Source organism: Trachemys scripta, chromosome 2 (assembly GCF_013100865.1).
Source record: "Trachemys scripta elegans isolate TJP31775 chromosome 2, CAS_Tse_1.0, whole genome shotgun sequence".
NCBI lineage: Eukaryota > Metazoa > Chordata > Testudines > Emydidae > Trachemys > Trachemys scripta.
In genome coordinates, this window is record NC_048299.1 from 185,632,951 (window position 1) to 185,658,151 (window position 25,201).

Consider the following 25,201-nt stretch of genomic DNA (forward strand, 5'->3'; position numbering starts at 1 on the left):
TACATAACAGATTAAACCAGAAAAGTAAATCCAAACTTCTCTTAAGCTTTGCAAAACCTCAAATTTGGATCTATATCCAAATCCTAATTGTGACTCAAGTCTATCTCTAGTTTTAGCAAAATGAAACAACACTAAGGTTTCAAACAAAAAAGCCCTGCTCAGGCTATAACAAATACCTGTTATGACACTTTTCCTTCTCCAAGGCTTCTGTGTTAGACCAACCCCTGCTAACTTCAGTTCTATCTCCTTCTACCTACCAGTAAGTCTTTCCGATAGGGTGTGCTTTAAGGGAGGCCAACACTATCAAACTTGAGTGCCAACTAAACCAGTGCTCTAATATTCAGTAATGCTAAGCTGAATCTATGAAAATCAGACCACTTGTTTAGGTACTTATCTTTAGGCATCCAAGTTCAAGAATAATGGCTTTATCTCCCATGTGTTTATGATCGATAGCCCTGCCCCTTTATCCAAACACTTTTTATATGTGCAGTAGACTTGAGCAGAATGTTAGTTTGCTATAAGCCAGATCTACAGTAGTGCCTTTGCACCCTGTCACAGGAAACCTTTCACAATCCATAGACAGACATCTCACCATACAATTTTTTTTTATTAGCCAGTGTGCTCTTCAGTTTGAAAAGATTTGGAAAACCTTGCCAATTTGATGATGGGCCTAACCATAATACAAGCAAGGACAGCTCAGTGTGAGGTAACATTCATAATCACTTTAATGTCTTATTGCACACTGGACCTTTCCTGCAATAAATGCTTATGTGGTCCAATAAAGTATCCTGTACTTCAGAACCATCCATAGTTTAAAAAATAAATAGAAAGGGGAATGCTTCTAAAAGAAGCTGCACTAGTTATTCATGGCACATATATCACACTCACAAGTCTGTGTAGCTTTATAATTACAGTTTGGAAGTGCATTGCAGAGGTTATATATAGTAGATATTAGTATAAATTATCACCAATGTCCCTAATTCAAATACAAACACATATTCACTTAAGTATGTACTTTTCATGCCTATTCACTTCAGCAAGTACAATAATAATAATTCAATTAAAGCCAGATAATAATTCAATTACGTTACACATTGATAAAAGGACATTTTCAAAAATGAACTATTATATAGGAAAGTTGGTCTCGACTTTTCTGCCCCATTTGCAATACTGACCACAGCACACCTTAAGCGGGAGGGCGGGGGGGAATTGTCTGGCTTGCAGGGGGAAGAGATATACCTTTTTAAGGGCAAAGGCTCGGACATTGCTACAGACACAGAGCAGTCAGTGTGAGGATGCTGACTCACCCCCTTCCTCCCAGATGGAAGGTGCTGGTGCAAGCTGGGCAGGGGAAGCTCTCTTTCACCTGCACCAAGCAGAGCAGCACCCAAGCTCCCACCCTTGAAAGTGGCAAAATACCAGATGTGGTCAGGATCCGCTGGATCCACTGGGGGCACTGCAGTAGCCACTCCTTTCTCGGAGGGCTAGGAAGGAATTTTTCCATCACTGCCAGATTGGCCAAGGAAGAATGAGAGTTTTTTCACCTTCCCCACAGAGGGTTTGGGGAGGTGGGACTTAGTTGGGGCACGCATGGAAGAGACTTAGACAACTCATTCTATAAGCATGGGGCAGATGTCCAGTGCAGGGACTCTGTAGGGAAGGGATAGAGTTATCAGATAAATGGTTTGGGTAAAGTATTTAAAGGAGGTGTTTGTTAAAGGAATGGAAACAGGGTTGTATGGGGCTCCTATGACTGGGTCATAAGGGAGCTAATCCCCCACCCTTTATAGTCCACCTTAATCCTCATTCAAGGGGTGAGGGAGAGGGTAAGGTCCTAGCAGCAGGTTGGCTAGTGAACCAGGATGGAAAGGTGGGGGGAGATGATGGAAGACCCCTGGATAGATATTGAAATGATCATGGAGTTACCTACACTGAACACTCATCTGCCGAGTACTCCCAGACAGTTAATAATAAAGTTGTTGCCTAATTAAACCATATCCAATGTCTCCTGTCCTTCTTCCAGTATAGCCAGACAGTAGACACTAGTGAAGCATGCTGCCAAGTCGTTAACTAGAGGATACTTTCACTAAATCGCTCTGTCTTCCCTGTTAACTAGAATATTTGCTTTAACTTCAGGCCAATCCCCAGTGAACTTCCAAGCACATCAAGATGGTCTTATCCAAAATATAACAGTGTGCAAACCACCATCATCTGCTAAAGAGATGCTGGGGACTTTTGTGAGTATAAGCAAATTATTTGCATTTTAAATATCTTAAACTGTAAAAACAGAGATTACATACTAGGTGATAAATCTGCAAATCTAAAAGGATGATATATAATTGAACAAAAATCAGAAACATATATAATAAACACACACACACACATTATCTTACTCCACCTTACTCTCTAGCATTGCCATATTAATTTATTTAAAATGTATTGTCAGCATAGACTGCTGTTATATATTTTAACTCATTTTCTTTATTAAAGCAAACACACGTACCCGCATGAACATGGGTCCAAACTGCAAAATCTGGATATAGAAGTTCAGGAACATTTAGATCTAGAATCGTTGTCTTTCTAATACAAATAAATCTTAAACCTAAAATAGCTAAACCAAACATTTTTTTGTTTGGATACATCTGTAGATATGATGTGTGTAATTAATTGTTCAGTCAAAAATGCAATTCCATGGTGCACTTGATGATTTAGATACACAACAGCTTTAGTTCTCTGAGCCGACTAAAAATAGTGATTTTAATTTATTCCTGCTGCCTACAATTACTCACAACCATGTATTTTTAAATATTTCCAGTCTATAAAAATTACTAATTTTTGCCACTTCTGTTTATCTGCATTTAGACTTTGATTTGGATAAATTAAGCTCTCAAGTGTTCCTTGCTTTATGAAACTCTGCATGTTGTACACTTCAACACAAATAAATGACTTCTACCATTAGAGGTTTAAATAATGTAATGTATTTCATGCTCAGCCTGAAGCTGGATTCCAATGAAGTTGCTAATGCACGTAATGATTAAGTGTAACTCAAATACTAACTGTGTTGTTGAAAACATGACAGGCAATAATTTGGTCTATTATATTCTGCCATTTAATTGCCTAGTACAGACATTCTCTGACACGTTATGAAGCAATGATTTACAATTATTCAAGCTGCAAAGGTCAGAAAGTGACATTATAATCATCTACACTGAGATCCCTTCTAATGCACAAAAACTAGGTAATACCACACAAAAATAGTTTTACTGGAGTTGCAACTTTCTATTTAAGGTTTCTTAAAGCACACAAGAATAAATAGTTAATTTATAGTAGATTACAGCACCCCTGAAAACCCAATGTACATTTTCTCTGTTCCTATGGATAAGTTTAGAAATTAGCATGTTATTCACAAGGCTAAATGCAAGCAAGTACAGTAAGTAAGTATCCTGATGCTAAAACTACCCACTCAAAAATCTGGAGTTAATGGAGAAAAAAAAAGTCTACTGACCATTTATTTGCATTATGTCTGGTATCTTTTGACAGGTCAAAGTAGATCCCCATTAATAAAGATATAGATAAATTAACACACCTGTTTTAGCTGCAAATATTTTCCTCAGATGATCAACCACTGTCATGAAAAGACTGGACTTTATACAGATTCTGAGACCACCAGACTATCTATAGCACCAATTATAGTGTCAACATATAAACTGAAGTCATTTGCATCTTTAGGGCTTTTAAAACTATTCTCAAAGTTGACTAATATTAATATTATTAGTGCTGGCTTATTCAGCAGCACATCTAAAAATTTCTCCCAAAGTTAAATGAGAAAAGGAATTTCAAAACATTTCTGGGAGGTGTGGAAATAAGAACCACAAGAAAGGGAAATCTGAGTAAAACGTCAAGAAAATCAAGACGAAAGTTGTCTATGCAAAAATACACTGTCGCTTCTTAAAGCACTGAACTATTATATCTGGAATCAGAATAATGACAATATGAAGATAATAAAACAGAAGTCTTTTAAACCGTGTGTGTGCATGGCTTTGTGCATGTTTTAAATGTTAAAAAATATCCCCAAAACCTACCTGACACCAATTTTCTTCAGCAGATCCTTATTAAAAAGCCAAATTGAAAGACGGAAAGACAGAGAGAAAGAAGCACTCTTAGCTGAAACACGTTCCTATACCCCCACCACCACCACCCCACTTAAAACAATAAAATCTGTTTCTGAAAGCAAAGGCAAGGGAAAAGTAGATGTATATGTTGCCTATAAATTCTGTTCAAAATCTGAAGAACAATGTATTTTTCATGTTCTACCTGAGGCATACAATTTGAAAAGCACACGATAAACATAAGCACGCCACTGGGCAAATGAAACAAAAATTCTAAATGCTGGGCAACCACTAAAATTTGCTAATCTAACTCAAGTGTCTCAGGCAAATTAATAGCCAGATATTTTAAATTAAATTTAAATATGTAGCAGTTGACTCAGAAAATAGATACTACCCTCTCAAATAATGGATATATTTTCCAGTCGTGGATATGGGGAATGGAAAACAATCACAACACATCTGCCGACAAGGAAATGAGGAGCAGTTGGTTTATTTCAAATGTTAAAAGATTAGTGTTGTCCAATTTCTCTGTCAAGGAGTTTCTGCTGTGCAGCTGAAAAAAACCTATACTTAAATTAAAAAAGAAAACAGAAAATGGTTCTAGTTTTTCTATAGCTAGGTAAATTACCTTTCTGTGGCATACAGTACATATAATATATTCTGAGCAACTGAAATGTTTAGACAAGCCTAAAAGAATCAAGGCTGGTTTGGCATATTTATTTTTACAAATATTTTAGTTTCCGATCCAAAAGGAAATTGTACTGCTTCAAAACAATCAAGTGATATCCTGAGACTACAATAAACCACAACCTAGCACTGACATTTCACCTTGAAAAGGTTCCTGAACAGGTTCAACAGCATTTGAAAAACAATTTATCCTTACAGCTAGCAGAGGGCTTATTCCTATGAATCCAAAAGTCAGAGGATAGAATATTAACTACTGCAGAAAAGAAAACATAGTGCAGGACCTTCTGTTTGTGACAAAATTACAGAGTTAATGTTCCTGAAAGATCACTTCACCTCTTAAAGCATGATTTTTAAAAAGGTAAAATTTATAGCAATTAAAGCTAATGAAGAAATGCAGCATGAGCTGCTTATGTTCAGGAACTAATAGGTCCACTGAGCATTTCTAAGATTATTTAGCCATCAATGATAATGAATTGACATTGTCAGTGGTGTTAATGTACCAATGCTCTATAGTGCCACTAATCCGATAGCCAATCCTAGCAATTTTTTTATGTTGCTACTTTATTTTTTAACCTACGTACTCTTCTATCCTTTCAATTAATACGGCAGAAATACAGCACAAGCTATTATACTTTTTTTCCCCCTTCTTCCACATTAAGGATGGCATATTCATTATTTGGTCTACAGTTCAACTGCATTGGTCATTCCTTATTCTTCGAATCCATTTTAATTCTTCAGGATTGTTAGCTTCAGTGTAAAGATGTCTTTTCCAATTAAACCAATGTTAATATATAACTGTTAAAATACATTTTTGGTGCATATCAAGTGAAATGTGATGATTATTTAAACTGCAAAAGGACTAAACTGCACTATAAACCAGATTTTTGTGCGCAGAGGGTGGTGGTGGTGGAGGATGTCTCTTTGGCTTGTTGTTTTATTATATATAAAATACACAGATCTATGTTGTAAATGAAGATTAGTGGCATAACTCTATACAACAATATAAATATATAGCTATTTGGCTACCAGTATGACATTTCAACAGCATGTAGTAAACAATTAGCCTAGCAAAGTGACTAATAGACTTAATTCCATAGCTTAAGTCATACAAATATGTTTTGTTCTTGATAGTTATATGTTTTCTGTTGCAAGTTCTAAGAATATTTTAGTACCATGCCAATACTAAATAGGACTGAGCTTTTGATATCAGAAAATGTGCCAAATTCTCCTCACAATTAATTTCTTCTCTGTAGGGGATATGAACTTAATGATTTGGTGATTACAAAAGCTATTTCTCGGTTGATATGATAATTAAATAATACGCTAACTTTTCAATGTGAGTCAATGGGATGTTGAATTGTGAAGTAATAGACAAGTTTGTTGACAACTTTAAAGCAAAGTCTAAGCTTTGTTCTCTTTGTTTTTGGTGCACATGTATTTGTTAATTATCCTTCACACAAAATATACTGTAATTTATAGGGTAAAAACTGTTAACAGGATTTTTAAAATGCCTAAAAAGACGTCTATTAAAAAGATGTCCCATGTTGCACTTGAATCTTGTAGCTAATATAAGAAGTAACAAAAGTCATCATACTACTGATCTTATGTGAACTTAAGGACAAACTTCACATAAATTTACTTCATATTTAAATAACTCAACCATCAATTACCCCAATTGAATAAAATCACCCAAAGTATCTAATAACATTCCTTGCAAAATTATTTGTAAAATAGATAGATAAATCAGTGAAAATCACTCAGCTGCATTTTCAGCTGAAGATTCACTTGTCCTTTGAAATGTGAAACTCACTTTGTCCTGCAATAAATATGTATTGCAAATGATAACTACAAGAACCTCCTGCTGAATAATATCCCTAACATCCCACCATACCATTCATGTGTGCAATGCATTATCTAATTGAACCTGTGCTATTTTACACATTAGCCATAAGACCTCTACAGCAGGTGACACAGGTTTGCATAAAGTGTTTTTATATGATGCATATATTAGTTAATTCTCTCACATAATAACATTAAAATATATTTTTAATCAGAAGTAGGGTATTAAAATCCAACTCTGAATATCCTATGATGTACCATATATGCCATGGCATTTTAAAACCTTTTAAACATTTCTGCTAAATTAATTAGTTTTGCATTAAGGAGTCTCAATGCCTCCTATTAAATGCAACACATTTGAAAGACAATTAAACATTATGAATGATCCTTCTGAAGAAATAACCATTAAGTAAGAAAGAAAAACAGGAATTTTTTGTAACAAACAAGAACACAAACATCTATTAAATACTTCAATTTTTTAAAAACATAGTATGCATGTAATATTTTATATCCAGTTGTCTGAAAGCCCGTCTTCTGTTTTGTTTTCCTAAGGAATGAAATACCTAATAGTGCCCACAGATCTGTTAATGGAACTAAAATTATAACAGTACAGGGTGTGGGGGGGGGGAACGGGACACACCACATACACACAGAGTAAAGTCTGTATTATATATTTTTTATGTCTTTAAATGGAATTTACAGTTCTCCCTGGCAATGTGAATGAACATCCTATAATTTAGTCAATTTACAGATTACAGGTTCAAATTGACCTTGTAGCCCGTAAAATTGCTCATCTTCAGTGCAGGATTAGAAGTGGGAAAAGAATGTCATAACTGTATTTAAGGAATTTACCATAACAATGGAAAGGAGGATATGCATGCATAATTTTAGCCACTCTTGCTCACATCACAGTTTTGAATTCTGAAACAATGCATATCCTGCACTCTTCTCCTGGTTAACCATCGTAGAAACTGTTTCAATTTACTCACCCACAGACATGACACTTGTATTCCCTCATCCCAAGGTGCCTCTTGACATGGTTTCTGGCATCTCCGAGCTGAGCTGTTGCAAAGTGGCATATCTTGCACTTGAATGGCTTTGATCCTAAGTAAAATTTAGCATAAGATACGAGTTGAATTAGAATAATATATTACTCATGGTTAAAGAAATAAAAATTCCTTGGAAAAAATAACCTTTAAAAAATATATCCCACATTTACCGTTTAAGAATTTTGTCTCGCAAAAGAAGTTATTACATACACTTATCACTTCAGGGATACAGATATGTACCATAGATTTCCCATTAAAGAGAATTTCCTTAAGTTCACTGAAATGACATTCCTTAAGCTCACTGAAACTACTTTCATACTGAACTTTTAATAACCATTTACTTTTTATAAAGAGTATTAAAATCAGAAGACAATATACTAGGACGATACCATTTAAATGAGGTGATCAAAGTTTTTCTACACCTTTCCCCATTTTCAAAATAGCTAAGTCAATTAATGGCCACAAAAAGTTTGGATGAAAGATGTAAACTTAAAAATATCCTTGTTCTTAAAGTAAATATGCATGATAAGTTCATTTAATTTTACTATATTCCTCTGACTTTGAATAGATTTCACAGTAACATTGGTATTTCAAATTTCTTCTGTCATGCCTAGAGAATGATTCATCACCTTGCTATTGTAATGACATGCAATGTATGACTATACAGTGGGTAAAATATTATGCCTTTATGACTGCTTTATGGTCAAGAATTTATGCTTCTGCAAACCAGAAGTATTGACATTTTGCTTATTATTTATTTTAAGAACAAACTTTATTATTAAATGGCCAGTGAAAACCAAAGAATTATTTTTAAAAAATGTCTAATGAGGTAGGAATAACCTATTCTGTTTGAACATATCAGGCCAGAAAAAAGTCTGTACAGAAATAATGTATCTTGATTAACACTGACTCCCCAGTCAAGATGAGAAAGTTGCATTACAACTGCAGTATAATGGTTAAATGTGGCAGATGTCCATTCGTAGGTTACTAAGCAATGACACTTTATTTTAAAGTATGCTGTAACACTTTCCAATTTTCTAACTAGTAAATCCTTAAAATCAATAAATCAAAATCACAGAATTGCATTTAAAATTAAGTACAACATGTTCAGAGATTCTTCAAATTATGTTTAGTATGTTTTGTGAAGTATGTCTTCCAATAGCATTAAGCATAATATGAAATATGTGATCTTTAATAAATACACATAAAGACTCTGATAAGAAAAATGTTATAGTATATCATACTTGATCAATGAACCTTTGTGCTGTGTCCTTGAAAATAGAATATCCTCCAAGAATACTTTGTTGAAATTGAGGATCTTAGTAAAAAATTTTAGAGTCTTAAATTTCAATTTAATTCCCAAAAGCTGACAAAAAATGAAGCATTTAATTTTAATCTTCTAGCAGAAATAAAAAAGTCAACAGTACTAAGCACGGGCAGACAAGGTTGAATATTTCACAGTTCAATGACAATGAAGCAAGATCTCTTAATACTTCCATTTCTACTGTTAGAAGATGTAAAAAATATTTAGCACCTGAATGGTTATATCTAGTCAGCTTTATATGTTTAAATGTCAAAAGCAGGTTGAGACTGCAGCTAACAGCAATCACATTCTATCAATCACACTGAAAAACCCCAGTTTATTTAAATGATCCTGATAAAACTAAATTAAACATTAATTTGGTGACATTCCAAATCAACACTGTATTCTATAAAGGGACCCATGCAAATAAAATAAGTTTGAATAGTGTCAATATACCTTCACATTAAATAAAAAACGTTAAAGTTGATGTTCTAACTTATGAGCTTCAAGACTAATTACACAATTAATAATATCAAGGCTATAGCCAGATATGATAAAAAAAAAAACCTCTACCAGTAGTTATATTGCCATTTTATTTCACAGAATTCAAATATCCTGTGGATTCAACCCTATTTTTTTGGTTTCTCTCTCTCACAGATTAAATTGTAAATTTGTTCCTCTTTCTGTTACTGCAGGTATCCCACAGGGCTCTGTATAAGACCTTTGCTGTTTTCAATTTACATGACTCCTTTGTGAAAAACTATAGTTCAGTCTGGTCTTAGTGTTCATGGCTACACTGTGCTGACAATACATAAATGTATTTTTCTGTTGACTGCTCTCAACCAAAAATCACTGAGGCCTTGACAATTTTTTTCTCACATACACAGCTGAATGTCTGTTAACATCTCCATTTAAACACCATGAAAATTCAAGTACTGGAAGGTTACAGCCAGTACCTATTGTCTGAAACAAAAACAGTAAAGGTCCTTTTAACTTGGTGGCACCAAATTTGGTCCAAAATCTCTTCTGGGTAGAACAAATCTATACATATATATTTTATACCTAACATATAAACTTTAGATTCATAAAGTCAAATCAATTGGGCAAAACTCTGCATTTTCTGAACGAGTACTTAAAACAATATTTTTCCCAACCTAGATTTTTCTTGGCCATATTTTTATTATCTCAGTACTTTCTTTGTTCTGTGAAATGAGACATTGTTCACTGGCTTTACACTTGGTTCTTAATTAATTTCAAAACAGTTGTAGTACCTTCATTTACAGAACCTTTCCAACGAAAGAGCTTTAATAAATATAGGGATCATATCACTCACAATCTGTGGTGTGGAAACAGAGCAGCCATCGTGTGATAGCAACATCTTTCTTTAAAAGGGAAATGAAAAAAAAATAGAAACTACAGAAAATGTAGAAGGTAGAATATAATGATTTGTGGTGCAATCTCACCAGACCACCGGAGTTAATAAACTTAATTCTGGTAAAAGGCATCATGGGTCTCCAGTGACAAGAAATATTCAAAGCCTCAGTTTTAAGCCTCCAACAATGTCATTTTCAGTGCCAAAGTATTCACTAGCACCATGCATTAACAGAGAGTGAGGAGTATCACCTACTGAGTTATCAACACCATACTTTCTACCGTCCTTGGGCTTTTGTGCGTGTGTGCCATCCCTTATTTAGCCTAAGAAATCTGATGAAATCCCAAACATCTGCACACAGTATTCAAGATGTGAGCATACCATGGATTTATATAGAGGCAATATGATATTTTCTTATTATCTATGCCTTTCTTAATGATGCCCAACATTCTGTTCACTTTTTTGACTGCCACTGCACACTGAGTGGATTATTTCAGAGAACTATCCACAATGACTCCAAGATCTTTTTCTTGAGTGGTAACAGCTAATTTAGAGTACGTCTATATTGTGACAGACCCAGACCAGTAGGGTACAGGAGTCTGGGAGAAGACAAATATACTGGTCACTGGATGAGTAGTTTTCTGTTCCCTGAGTGACCAGAGCAGGGGCTGCACTAGATTAATCAGGAACCTGCTAGAACCAGTTAAGGCAGGCAGGCTAATTAGGACACCTGAAGCCAATTAAGAAGAAGCTTCTAGAAAGGCAGGCTAATCAGGGCACCTGGGTTTTAAAAAGGAGCTCACTTCAGTTTGTGGTAGGAGTGTGAGAAGCTGGGAGCAAGAGGCGCAAGGAGCTGAGAGTGAAAGGGAAAGGGTGTGCTGCTGGAGGACTGAGGAGCACAAGCGTTATCAGACACCAGAAGGAAGGTCCTGTGATGAGAATAAGGAAGGTGTTTGGAGGAGGCCATCGGGAAGTAGCCGAGGGAGTTGTAGCTGTCATGCAGCTGTTACAGGAGGCACTATAGACAGCTGCAGTCCACAGGGCCCAGGGCTGGAACCCGGAGTAGAGGGCGGGCCTGGGTTCCCCCCAAACCTCCCAATTGACCTGGACTGTGGGTTTTCCCAGAGGGGAAGGTCTCTGGGCTGTTCCCCAACCCACATGGTGAATCTCTGAGGCAAGAAAATCTGCCAATAAGCGCAGGACCCACCAAGATAGAGGAGGAACTTTGTCACAGTACTTACCCGTTGGTTCAGCAGCAAGCAAGCAATCTTCTGGGATCGATTTATCGCGTGTTGTCTTGACGCGATAAATCGATCCCGGAAGTGCTCGCCGTCGACGCCGGTAATCTTGCTCCATGAGAGGAATAGGCGGAGTCGATGGGGGAGCCTGCCTGCCGCGTGTGGACCCACGGTAAGTACCTTTAAGTTCGAACTAAGATACTTCGTTATTCACGTAGCTGAAGTTGCGTATCTTAGTTCAAACTGGGGGCTTAGTGTGGACCAGCCCTTAGACCCCATCATTGTATATGTATAGTTAGGATTATGTTTTCCAATGTGCATTACTTAACATTTATCAACATTAAATTTCATCTGCCATTTTGTTGCCCAGTCACCCACTTTTGTGAGATCCTCTTGTAGCTCTTCACAGTCCACCTGGGACTTAACTATCTTGAGTAGTTTTGTATCATCTGCAAATTTTGCCACCTCACTGTTTACCCCTTTTTCCAGATCGTTTATGAATATGTTAAATAGGACTGGGCCCAGTACAGTACACCACTATTTACCTCTCTCCATTCTGAAAACTGACCATTTATTCCTACCCTTTGTTTCCTATCTTTTAACCAGTTACCAGTCCATGAGAGAACCTTCCCTCTTAGTCCATGACTGCTTATTTTGCTTAAGAGCCTTTGGTGAGGGACCTTGTCAAAAGCTTTCTGAAAATCTAAATACACTATATCCACTGGATCTCCTTTGTCTGCATGCTTGTTGGCCCCCTCAAAGATGACAGGGCTGCAGGCGATTTTACCTCAGAAATTCTGATTGTTAATTAAGATTATAGGACCTCCTTGAATTGTAAGTAAAAAAGTCTTCCACCTTTACTATTCCTTTTGTTTTATTTTACACTTGCTCATTTTCACTTGTCAATATGTGATGGACTTGCTTGTTATCTCCTCTCTGGCATAACATCCCTTCTCATTTGCTATGTGAAAATCTCTTGGAATTAATTTAAGGCATTTTGAAAACACTCTGTATTCTACTATTTGGAATCATTAGTAATATTTTTCCATCCTCCAAAAAAAAGCTACTAATGATTCCAAATAATATAAAATAGAGGGTTTTCAATATTGTGTGTGAGGGGGAGGAGAGTGTTCCTGAAGTAAGATTTAGCAAGAAGAGGAATAAGAAATAGAAAAACTCATCTCGTACGATACAGCTGGTGTTATAGTAGTGCAGGTGAGATAGGGAAACATATTGTACTTGTTTGTCCTGCTAGGTTTAACCAAAACAGAATATGCAGTATAGTACAGTAGGTTTCTTCCTCCTGCCACCATTCTTGCTTACCAAAAACCATTTATTTCTTATCAATTGCTTTCATTGTGATAAAAATGGGAAGAAGAGGTTATATAAAACATACAGTAAATCACAAATATGAAAACAGGGTTTGGAAGGGTAAGCTCTCTTCCAGTTAACTATTAATAAAAGTCCCAGCATTATTATTTCATTTGCATAAGCAAAGTATCAGAAAAGCAATTCATTTTAAGGTGCTGAGAAAAGAGAGCACAGATTAAAACCTGTTCTGTAACTTTCCACCAAAAATGACTTGCAAAAATAAATGGTAGACTTGTATTCAATTCCCAGAAGCCTGCTGTTTTGTATGTTTAGGGCCAATCTAAAGCACAATAAAAATACACTTGGTGATCAGACCCTTACAAGATGTTAAAAAGTATGCTAACTTTTACTAAATGTTACAATCAATGATGTAACTTATGTAAGTAGGGTTGCTTTGTCATATATTGATAGTTACCTCACTTTCACATCCACATTAACTTGATTTTAAATGCAATTAATACATATAGTCAAGGAAGACTAATGGACTACATTCTGCACTTAACCTGGTGGACATTTTCAAATGGCACAAGTGACCAGTGCAAACCTATTTTGCATTGTAAACGACTAAATAAATCTTAATGGATTAAGAATGATCAGCTATCAACACACAAGGGAAATTAAGTGCTGAAATGCCTACATTGATTATTTTAAATTATTAGCCTTACTCTGTTCTTGAATTTGTATGCTTTTAGTGAGCTTTAACACATTTACAAGACTTATTGACTATAATTACAAGAGAATTCAAGTAATGGACACATCAATTATAAGCAACATGTCTTGACCAGACAGTTGCATAAAGAATTCTAAAGAGAGCTCCATTAGCATCTTCCCCTTAGTTTTATTCAGTTTTATCTGCCTTAAGAGGGCATATTAAGGGTTTATACAGCTGTTCTGACCATGTGAACATGACTGTGCTTCTAAAGACTTAACTTCATATTCAAAAGTTAAATGTTTGCTGAAGCATTACACAAATATATTATTGACAGGATAGAAATGATGTTGAAAGTACTAAGCATGTGTATAAATAGTCAGTGAAAATTAATACTGTATTTACACTAACATACCTGAAGATGTTTGAAATGCAATGTCCATGCTCCCCTAGATTAATTTTAAACATGTTGTCCAGTCATGGCCTTGCCTTCTTCTATGAAAACTTACAAAACTATTTTAGGATTATGCCAAGAATTATTATTCTTTTATAATGTTTCTTGTTTCTTACCTTTTTGTTCTCTTGCTTGTAACCATGCACTAAGTTTCAAATTCTGCATGAATTTAAACTATAGCTTCCATAATAAGCCATTATTTAAAAGTACAGTAAAATAAACCTTAGAGTTTTAATGAAAATATGTTCATTGAAATGTGAATTTATTATTCAAATCCACTCATAAATTCAACCATGGAGACACCACTTGTCTAAGCAGAGCTCAGTGATTTAGAAAAGCTGTCTATTTAAAATAAAGAATGTATGGCAGGTTTATAGAAACATAGCAGTGAATTTTTACATAAATTTAGAACTACAGCTTATGCATTTTCTGCAAAAATGTTTTTAAATTTTCCACTTAAAATTGAACATAAAAAGGAATGGAAAGTGTGATACAGCACATAAACTAAAGCAGGTGCTATATCCATGTGTACCACGTTGACATTACATACCATCTTCTAAAAACTATTTCCAATTTTTAATAACTTATTTTCTATGACAAAATTTAGTTGCTTAATATATTTATGAAGGAATGATGCAATATCAAATGACTGTCACTGAAGCATTATATGTAAAAGTTTAACTTTTAATTCAAATGAAGTAAACCATTTTGAAACTTTTAGCAACTATACGGGAGACAAGTTATGAAGAACTGCTAATGTGTTCTCTAAAACCCAAAGTGCTGCATAGTAATAACATAAGAACCAATTAATTATTAACACCTGGAATAAGGAGAAAAGTCTTATGATTTTTTAAAGGCAATATGGTAACCACACTTAAGTACTTTTAAGGAAATTACAAGAAACCCTCCGAGTTTCCTGCCCTCTGACCACCATAGTTCCTGTCACATAGATACTTTTGAATTTCATCAATAGCTCAGGAGACAGCACACATTCACAAGGCTATACGAATTCTGGATTATTTGAAACGTTAAAGAGATTAACAAGGAAAAGTATGGCAGATGCAGAGGAAAGAGAGATCATAATCCACTTCTGTCAAAAGATATTGGCTGCAAATTTTATGCTTACATACCTGTATGGGTTCGAATGTGAGCTAGGAAGGCCATGGAATTGCTACTTCTGCACATCTTGCCACAATACTTGCACACATTGCCTTGATTTTCCTCTCTTTCTCGGTTGATTTGCTCAGTGTCTTCCACAATGTACTTATTCACCTCCCGCAGTAATTCTTCATGTTGTTCTTTAATATGAAGAAACAAATTCTGTTCAGAATCAAAGGGCTCAGTGCACTTAACGCATTTAAAGGTGGCGCCTCCTTCCGGTAACTCTTCCACACTTGCCTGTTCATTTCTCATGTGACCAGCACTAGCCAAGTGCTGGTGAAGGTTGCTTTCTGTGTAAAATGATTTTCCACAGAGTAAACAATGAAAATGTTTCTCTTTTGAAGGATGCTTCATGGCTATGTGAACATTTAGTCCACTTAAACCATCTGCTAAAAAACCACAGTCATCACAACGAATACGTGTCGATTCCCCAAGAGGATTTCCTTCAGATTTCTTCTTTTTCCCACCACCTTGTGAGCTATCTATTTTTACAGTTATCTCACTAACTTTCATTCCACCTGACATCTGTCCTTCATCGGAGTGGTCAGTGGACTCTCCATCTTGATGACTTTTTAATCTTACTATAGAAGAATCAAACTGGCCAAAATTTTGCATTGCCTTTCCTTTATCATCAGTACTGATAACAGTTTCCAAAGCCTCATTACTAGTTTCTTGCATGCCTTCAGCTGTTGAGCCATCTGCCTCCCAAATGTTGTTGTTTATAGTTACTTCTGCTTCATGTTTTGCCTCCATAAGGGCTTCCTCCTCCTCTACAGTAGGATCCCTTCGGAAGCTTCTGTCACCCTCTAAGCTATGTACATTTTGAACAGTATTTCTAATGTTTTCATCAAGATTTGACTGCTCTGCTAAATTATAGGTTTCTGGAAGAGCTGGCACATGTGGAGAAGTTTCTGTTAGTAATTCTTCTTCAAGAACTTCAGTATTTTTATACTCGTTTTCAAGGTTTTCTCCATTTTCTTCTAAAGTTTTCCCACTTTTTTTGGAATCCAAGTTTGGGGCATTCATGTCATTTGAAACATTTTGTTTTTCTACAGTGCAATGGAAATTTGAATTGATTGGATCTTGCCCATTTTTCTGCAAATCACAAATGACTACTTCTTTAAGAGGTATCACCTCACTAAGTTTAACTTCATCTTTTTGAGATGTTTGTTGGAAGACTTCATAAAGGGGATTTGCTCCTCCATTCGATTCCTCCTCAACTTCAACTCCCATTGCATTGTGGGCACCATCTTGTTTCAAAATTTCTGAAGATGTATTTCCATCTAAGACAGTACAGTCAGCTAAGCTTTTCAGAGTTTGATCGTCCTGAACTTTAGCATTGTTGACATATTTTGTTTCATCTGAAACTGTCTGAAATTCTTCTGTGTCTTGCTGATGATCCTTTGGAGACATAACAGAGGTTTCTTTGGCAATATCTGTTGTATCTGCTTCCTCTCCAGAGGAAGAACAAACATAAGATTGTCTTTTAATTTTATGCTTCTCTGTTGCTGCGTGCCTACTCATCTCTCGACGAGTAACTGCATAGTAGTCACAAGCCATGCAGTAGTATTCAAATTCTTTAGTATGCTTCCGTTTTACATGCAGCTCTAGAGAAGAAGATGAATGAGCAACAAACTCACAGTGTACACATTTATTGTCATTTGCCCCTGTAACTCTTCTCTGAAAACATGGGTCACCATCTTGAGTAACATTACTTGGCTCCATAAATACATGCTGTTTTATATTTATAGGGTTCTTAGTATATGGCAGATCTGGGAGTTGAGATACATTGTCGACTTCTACCTCAATGGAGTTTCCCTGGTCTTCTTCCTGATTTTCTAAGACTGAAGTATCCAAATCCGATGACTGGCTATCATCCTCAACATGTTCATGCAAAATATCCATTGGGCTGTTGATCTTCTTGCTAATGGAGTCAAGATTACCTCCTTCTGGGCAAACAACTACCTCTGTGCTTTGTTTTCCATTAGCTTCCATTTCAACACGACCTTTATGTTTCTTGGTGGCACAATGACGTTCCATGTCACCTTTGGTTACAGTATAATAATTGCAAACTTTACACAAATAGCTGTACTGGTGACTGTGCTTTCGTCTAATATGTACAGTCAAGTTGGTAACACTGGAGGCCAAAAGACCGCAGTGGGTGCATGTCCTAGAAATGGTGCCTTTGGGTCTCCCTCTCTTTGGTGCATTGGCCAAAACTAACTCACTGTCTTTGGTAATTTCACCTGATGGAACCAGTTCTTTATTTGTGGATGTGTTATCCACAGTAGAGGATGGTGCCTGTATACTTTCTTTATCTAATTCAGTCTTTACATTGCCAGAAGTGGAAGGCTCCATTACTTTTTTAACATCACTTGCATCTACACATACCCTTTCAATACATTCCTCAAAACGTAAACCAATATTGTTTTTCCTGGCATTTTCAAGGTGCTTGCTTCTTTTAATATGCTTTTCCATTCCTTCTTTGCTAAGTGAATAAAGGTTACATGCTTTGCAAAGAAAATGATATTCCTGTGCATGTCGCAGTTTTATGTGTCTTGTAAGAACTGTGGAGGATCTTGTTTTATAAAAACACTTTTTACATTGAAATTGGGTTTTATTGAGAACAGAATGCTTTAATTCATTTCCATGATTTATCATGCAAGCCTTTGGGGGCTCATCCTCCATGGTCACTTCTATTTCATCTACAATTTTTTGGAGATTATTATTTGATTCCAGTGTAGTAGAAGCTGCAGTCTGCAGAGACAAATCAGTGCTAATTGATTGAGAAGTATTTTGTTGAGCCAATAAACTAATATGCTTCTCAGTTGTTTTATGATCTATCAGTTCTTCCTCAGTTAGAAAATACAGATTGCAAATAATACAATTATGGGGCATATTATGCTCTTCACTCATGTGAGTTCCAAGGCTTGTATCATTCAAGCAAATAAATGAACAAAGGTGACAATTAAAATTACAACACCCCATTTGATGTTTATTACTTTGACAGTGTTGTTCAAAGTCCCCCCTGATTGCACAGGAATAGTTACATGTTTGACAATGAAAATGCATTTCTTTTGTATGATGTCTTATAACATGAATTTCCAAACCTTTTCTGTTCTGAAAAATAATACCACAGTAAATGCAAGTATGTAGAACTTTGTTGTCAGCAACAGGTTTCATCTGAGAATCCTCAGTTTTTGTAGTGCTAGGAGAACTGGTATTTGTCCTATCTTGACTCAGAGACTGTATTTCTGTGGTAGCCTTACACTGACTGTTAATGTCATCATCATCATCCATTTCTAACTCTCTAGGCGATTTGGGCGTTAAATTACTTGGTTTAAGCTGGGTCCTGAAGTTGTGTTTCACCTGCGTTCGGTGAGATTTGGGTTTGCCTCTTTTACTAACATCCAGCAAACTATATCTTCCTTTAACCTGCTTTTTTAATCTAAAAGAGCCACTTTGTCTGAAAGAAGTTCTTAGTGATAAAATATTTCTCTTATGTCCTGATCTATCAAATCTCCTTGTTGTGTTTAAACTGCCAATTATCTTTTGGGTACTTCTGGTGGGCTCTTGTTTGTTCAAATTTTCTTCTGAAGACCCTGATATTTCTAGCCTTTCAGCCTGGAGTTCATGGGTTCCTTCTACACTGAAGGAAAACTCTTTTTCCTCTGTAACAGTCTCTGATTTTTCAGTGGAAATATTTTTAGATGTTATCATTTCGACAAGAAGTTCACTGCCATCACTTTGTTTAGAAAAGCTTACTTTCGAATCCTTCAGATTATTGCTAGCATTTAATTCTTTTGAATCAGCAGTTCTTGTCTTTGATTTATAGGGCCCAGATTTTGCTCTCACTTTCTTCTTTTTGACTGCCGTATACTGCTTTTTATGAATGGTTCTTTTTGTCAATCTCTGTACAAATCCTCCTCGTGCAGCAAGATGTTGACGCCGAAGGTGCGTCTTGCCAAGGAAATGAGAACGTAGGAGATTCTCCTCACCACACTGAAAACCACAGAGATCACAGCAAAATATTGATTGTCCATGAGCCTGCTTGATATGTATTTGTAAAGCTAAACTGTATTCTGCTTTATAACTACAGTGGGGACACACATGCTCTTTGGGTTGTTTTGAGTGGCTTTCTTGAATATGTTTTTCCAAATCAGGGTAAGAGGGAAAGAACTGATCACAAGTTTTGCATTTAAGAACTTTATCTATATTGCCAACTGTACAGCTAACACTAATTTCTTCCACTTGGAAAGTACTTTCAGGAACAGCAGATGGAACTTTTTGTGACTCTTTACTTTCCAAATGAATTTTCAGTGCAGTAGCATCGGCAGCTTTGAAATCACAATGTGGACACAAGGAATTTGAAAGAAGTGTGTCACCACTGACACAGTCACTCACTGCTACCTTTTTTATGGCTCCACCTATTATATTATCTGTTTCTGCAATTGACTCCTGCCTAACTGTGAGTTTGAGTGATTTGCCTTCACTGCCTTTAGTATGTTTTGAAAAATCCAGCTTTATTCTTTTTGAGATATGTTCATTTTCAAATTGGTCCCCTTCAGTAATTTCTAGGCTAGTTGATTCTAATAATGCCCTTTTGTTTTTGCCATTATCCTCTCCTTTCTTCTCAAGGCTCCTATGCACTCCATCAGATAAGGACCTTGTTTCCTGGTTAGATAAGGAATCACATTCAGCATTTTCTACTGAAACATTTTTCATTGAATCTTCTGTCAGATCAGTTTGTAAACTCCCATCAACTTCATCACTCTTCTGATTTTCCTCTGCATCCATTTTTCATGAAGGCAGCACAGTTCTAGTATCAGGAGTAGCTCATTTGGCTGTACTAGTACCTATAAAATAAAAGAGTTTTGTTATTAGTCTTTTGTACACACATAAAACAAACATAATTTGCTAATACCCCAGGTATAGGCTAACAACAACAATCTGATCTAAAGTGTCATGGGGACAGCCATAATTAAAGGTATTGGCCAGCATTTTCAAAAGGACTGTCTAAAACTAGAGATAAGGTGGGTGAGGTAATATCTTTTACTGGATCACTTTCTTTTGGTGAGAGAGACAATCCTAAAGTTATGGCACTTAAATCAAATTCACATATAGGCATCTAAATAATGCCCATGCTTTAAAGCCAGACTGTGGAGCCATTACTCATTCTGGTGAGCACTTATTTGAGTAAAATCACTGGCTTCAATAAGACTATTTGTGTGAGCAAGTGCTCAAATGTGAGAAGGGGTTACACAATTTAGCCATAAGTCGTATTGTGCAATGAGAGCTGCAAGTGCTTAGCACCCCTGAAAATTAGGCTACTTTTACTTAGGTGTCTAAATAAAGATTTAGTTGTCCATACTTGGGCACTCAAGTTTGAAGTCTGACCTTTATTTCTGGCAGCCTAGACATAGCACTCTAAGTTACTATGGCCTTCAGCAAAGAGGACAACAGATAATCCATCTTTTCCAGAACTAGAGATTTCAGAATAAAAAAGCTGACTAACCCCAAATTAAAAAGCTCTAAAGACAGAATTGACCGTGATTAAGACCTGTTGGATAAACTGAAGAATCAAGAAGGATTTAGCTAAATATCATCTTTTAAGCTTTACAAGTATAAGCCCCTCCTTCCTTCCTCTGCCCACATCCCATGCCACAGCATGAGAGGAAGAGAATGTGACCACTACTGATGGAGGAAATGAAGCCATGTGATTGCCAAAATGCTCCTACTGAAACCACCTGCCATTTCCAAGGGGAAAAGTTAACAATAGGACACACTTTCCAGTGGAAGAAAGACAAGTAACAGAAGTGCTAGAGAGTAAGGAAAGAAAAAACATGTGCTTTCTCTCAAAAAAACCCAAACCCCTCCACCACTACAGAAGCCGAAAACCTCCTTTCCACTAACAACTGTCAATACAACTCTTCCCCAATAGCCCAGTGTGATCCTCCTCTCCATGTCAAAAGAAGGCAGATCCATTCCAGATACAGAATCCTCCAACTGCCCCCTGAACAAATTCTGTGGAAATCTGTCATTTTTGTGTGTGTAATAAAAAGAAAAAACATTCCAAACCGAAAGTATATATTAAAATAAAAATTAAAGTAATAAAGTTAATATGATTTGATTGAATACTCCATTTTAAATATATAATTCAATACAAATCTATGTTTTTCTATTTACCTTATGCTACCATAGAAACATCAATTTGCCACTGAACCCAGAGTTAGTGAGCTGCCAAATTTTGGTTCCGTTTCCACTGAATGCATGAGCCCCTGACCATAACTGTATGTGCATTTTGATAGCAATAAATAATTCCAAAGCTGAACCAGACAATAGTGTACAGCAGTTTTCCCAAACTTGGGACGCCGCTTGTGTAGGGAAAGCCCCTGGCAGGCCGGGCCAGTTTGTTTACCTGCCGCGTCTGCAGGTCCGGTCAATCGCAGCTCCCACTGGCCACAGTTCGCTGCTCCAGGCCAATGGAAGCTGCTGGAAGCGGCGCGGGCCGAGGGATATATCTTCAAAAAGAGCTGCATCAATTTTTACCAGCTGAGAACTGAGCCCTTAAAGTGAGGTTAACTCTGAAAAGTGACTCTGTACAGCACTCAGTGACTACATTTCAAATGTAATCAGATTGCAAGGTATATATATAAACTGTCACCAGAGCAAATTCAACCTGAGATTTGAAAGGCAAGCTGCACCCTCTCTGGCTCATGCCTCATCATCAGTAGCAAAGATTCTGGAACTTGATGATTAATCAAAGCATGTGCATAACTTAACAACAAGTAGTTCTGTTGAGGTCAATGAGATTTAAACACATACTTAAAATTAAGATATATTGAAGAGTTTGGACTGAATCAGGGTCTTAAAACATTTTTAATGTTCACTGTCCTATCGCAGCATTGGCTCTGTAGCACTGACAAAAGTAAACTTATTTTTATCAATAAAAATTAGCAAGTAATACTTAGAATATATGCAGGGTGCATATCTACAGAGCAACAAGGTCCCATTTTTAAAGAGCCATTTTTCTGACCATTTTCACATTGTAAGAAGGATCATTACTGTAGATCAGGAGAGGGCAAACTTTTTGCCCTGAGGGCCGCATTGGGTTTCGTAAATTGTATGGAGGGCCGGTTAGGGGAAGGGGTCGTGGCCCAGCCTCCACCTCCTATCAGCCCCCCCCCCCCCAGGCCTCCTGCCCCCCCCCCCCCCCCCCCCCCCATTCCTTAATGGCCCCTCTGGGACCCCTGCCCTTTCCACACACCCCTGCTCCCTGTCCCCTGATTGTTCCCGGAACCCCTGCCCCCCCATCCAACCCCCACTCCTTCCTGACTGCCTCCCCCCGGGATCCCTGCCCCCATTCAACCCCCTGTTACCCCCCTGACCCCTATCCACACCCCTACCCTCTGACCACCACCCGAACTCCCCTGCCCTCAATCCAACACCCCCACCCCCCACTACCTTACGGCACTGCCTGGAGCACCGGTGGCTAGCGGCGCTACAGCCACGCCACCCGCAGCACAGAGCACTGGGTCGGGCCAGTCTCTGCAGCTGCGCTGCCCCAGGAGCTGACAGCCCCGCCGCCCAGAGCATTGCGCCGGCGGCGGAGCGAGCGAGCTGAGGCTGCGGGGGAGAGGGACAGCAGGAGAGGGGACAGGGGCTAGCCTCCCAGGCCAGGAGCTCGGGGGCCGGGCAGGACGGTCCCACGGGCCAGATGTGGCCCACGGGCCGCAGTTTGCCCATCCTTGCTGTAGGTAGAGGTCGCTGCGCAATATCATCAAAATTCCAAGTTCTTCAGAGTGTATAGAAACTAACTGTATAATTCAGAGATCTGTAGGTCTAAAGGATGCCCTGTTCAAGCTTCGGTGGCTCTCACCCCACTCTCTTCACCTTCGTCTAAAGTCCTCTGGAATCACTTGAAGTTATGAGAATGAACAAATATCTAAAGTGCAACATTACAAAAGACCTTAATTTGGTGTTAAATTAGTAAGGAAACTATCCTATTCTGTTAGTATGCATACAAATCCTAATACTGCACCACGGTCATCAATGAAAGCTTTGCCATGATTAAGCACATACTCAATACAAGATTGTCAAACTTTCAACATTTGTTACTTTAAAACCAAATTCTATCAAACAGCAACTGCTCCTCATGTCATGTTTAATGTTCAAAATGAAGCTGTTCTAATCGAAGAAAGTTATTTTTTTTAAAAAACATACAACATACAACTTTTTAAATGCTCATATAACTCAAGAATGTTTGATTAGATTCTTAAGGAAATGTCCAAGAAATTAATCAACCACATTAACTTCAGATTAACAAATTCTTTTGTTTGGGAATTTCCTTTGATTAATTAAAAAGGCATGTTAAGGTTACTTGTGACACTTTGTTATCAATTATGGGATTCTAAAAGGAGTATGTACTGCTCTGAACATCGGTGCAGGGAATCAGTAAGCTCAGTAACTCTGGTGGTAATAATAACCTAGCTTTTACATAGTGATTTCATCCATAGAGCTCAACGTACTTTACAAAGGAGGCAAAGTACTTTTCTTGAATCTGCAAAAGGCACACCTGCACATATCACATCATTATTGCACAGATACATATATACACACAAAAACCCAGGAAATATGTGTGTGTTTGTGTGTGTGTGTGTGTGTGTATACACATATATACATATTATATATACATTTTCCAATTGTATATTTCATATTTGTAATTTAATAAATTTGACTAGTGTACAATGGTGAATAACATTAGTCTTGCAAAAGTTCTGTAGGATCTTTAACACCAGATGCTCAGGATCTTGGTTTATAAGTCTCATTTGAAAGAGCTCATCCAGCAGCCATACTTAAGCACTGGCTCAGTACATACTCAGAAGAAAAAGAGCCACTTACTGAACCTCCATCACCACTTCCGACAGGCTAATCACACAAATTCTTGCACTCTTCCTGCAATACTTTTCATATATCTATTGCTATGGATGTTGTGTCTGCTGAAGTTCAGTAAACAGTCAGTTATTTGGGGTTAGGAAGTCTTGCCCTGATGAAAAAAGAGAAAATATTTCACCTCATAGTTCTCTTTTTTCAAATTTTTCTATGCCAGTCCAAATAGTAAGATATAGTTCCTCTCTGCCAGTAGATGGAGACAGTACAAGATTTCCAATAGTGTAATTAAAAGAGACATGCCATTTCCCAATCCTCAAATGAAATTTAGAAAGCAATAATTTTAAGTTAAGATCAAAGGGACAAGCAATTAACTTAATAATTAACCTTAAATCTGTAATAAACGACAAAGTTCCTTAACTCGATGCTCAATATATTTTTATTTACTTTTCGGGGAGGCATATGCCAACTTCTAAGGGAAGGAATCTGTACTTATACAGAAGAACCTGAAGAAAGTATAGTTACAGGTATTAAATTTCTCCTTGCCTTTTCATTTTTCTGTACTAAATCCCGATGCTCAGGTCTTTCAAAAACACCCAAGGAGCAAATTAGCGTCTCACAGTATCAGATGAGGCCTGAATGTTCAATGTATAGTATGTGGCAAAGGTGTGTATTGACATCCAGGAGATGCTTTGCATATTTCCAATAAAAATACATCAGTTCTTTCTAACCAATCATTCCTTTCCATGGAATCATGTATCCAACAGAATGGAATTCAAAGGAATCTGGAACCTCTTTGCCACTGAAATAAGATTCTCTTAACTAGCTCCTTAACCAGGACAAAGTTGATCTGGATGACATTTGTCTCAGCTTAAAACCATCATGCCAAATGAGCACCCTCTAAACTCCTGAGGTACTTCATCCTAAGTAAATTTAGAGGTCTCTCCTGATGTCCCTACTGTAACATGACTTCCTTACTATTCCTTACAGTGATGAATAGTGAAGACGTGATTTCTTGGTTCAAATGGAATGAAGACAGGCATTGTTCTCAGCACATCTCGTATTATCTGACACACATAT

The 25,201-nt window shown here is 37.0% G+C and overlaps 1 protein-coding gene across 1 annotated transcript in view; it reads right to left on the reverse strand.

The window, feature by feature from the left end:
* Positions 1-25,201, reverse strand: part of ZNF407 (zinc finger protein 407) — a 441,403-nt gene that overhangs the window by 387,563 nt on the left and 28,639 nt on the right. Inside the window, exons 2-3 of the mRNA XM_034762507.1 lie at positions 15,202-20,088; positions 7,625-7,739 (exon numbers count right to left, since the gene is read on the reverse strand). Of these exons, the coding sequence (XP_034618398.1) occupies positions 7,625-7,739; positions 15,202-20,029 (4,943 nt within the window). The 5' untranslated portion in view covers positions 20,030-20,088. The remainder of the gene's footprint in view (positions 1-7,624; positions 7,740-15,201; positions 20,089-25,201) is intronic.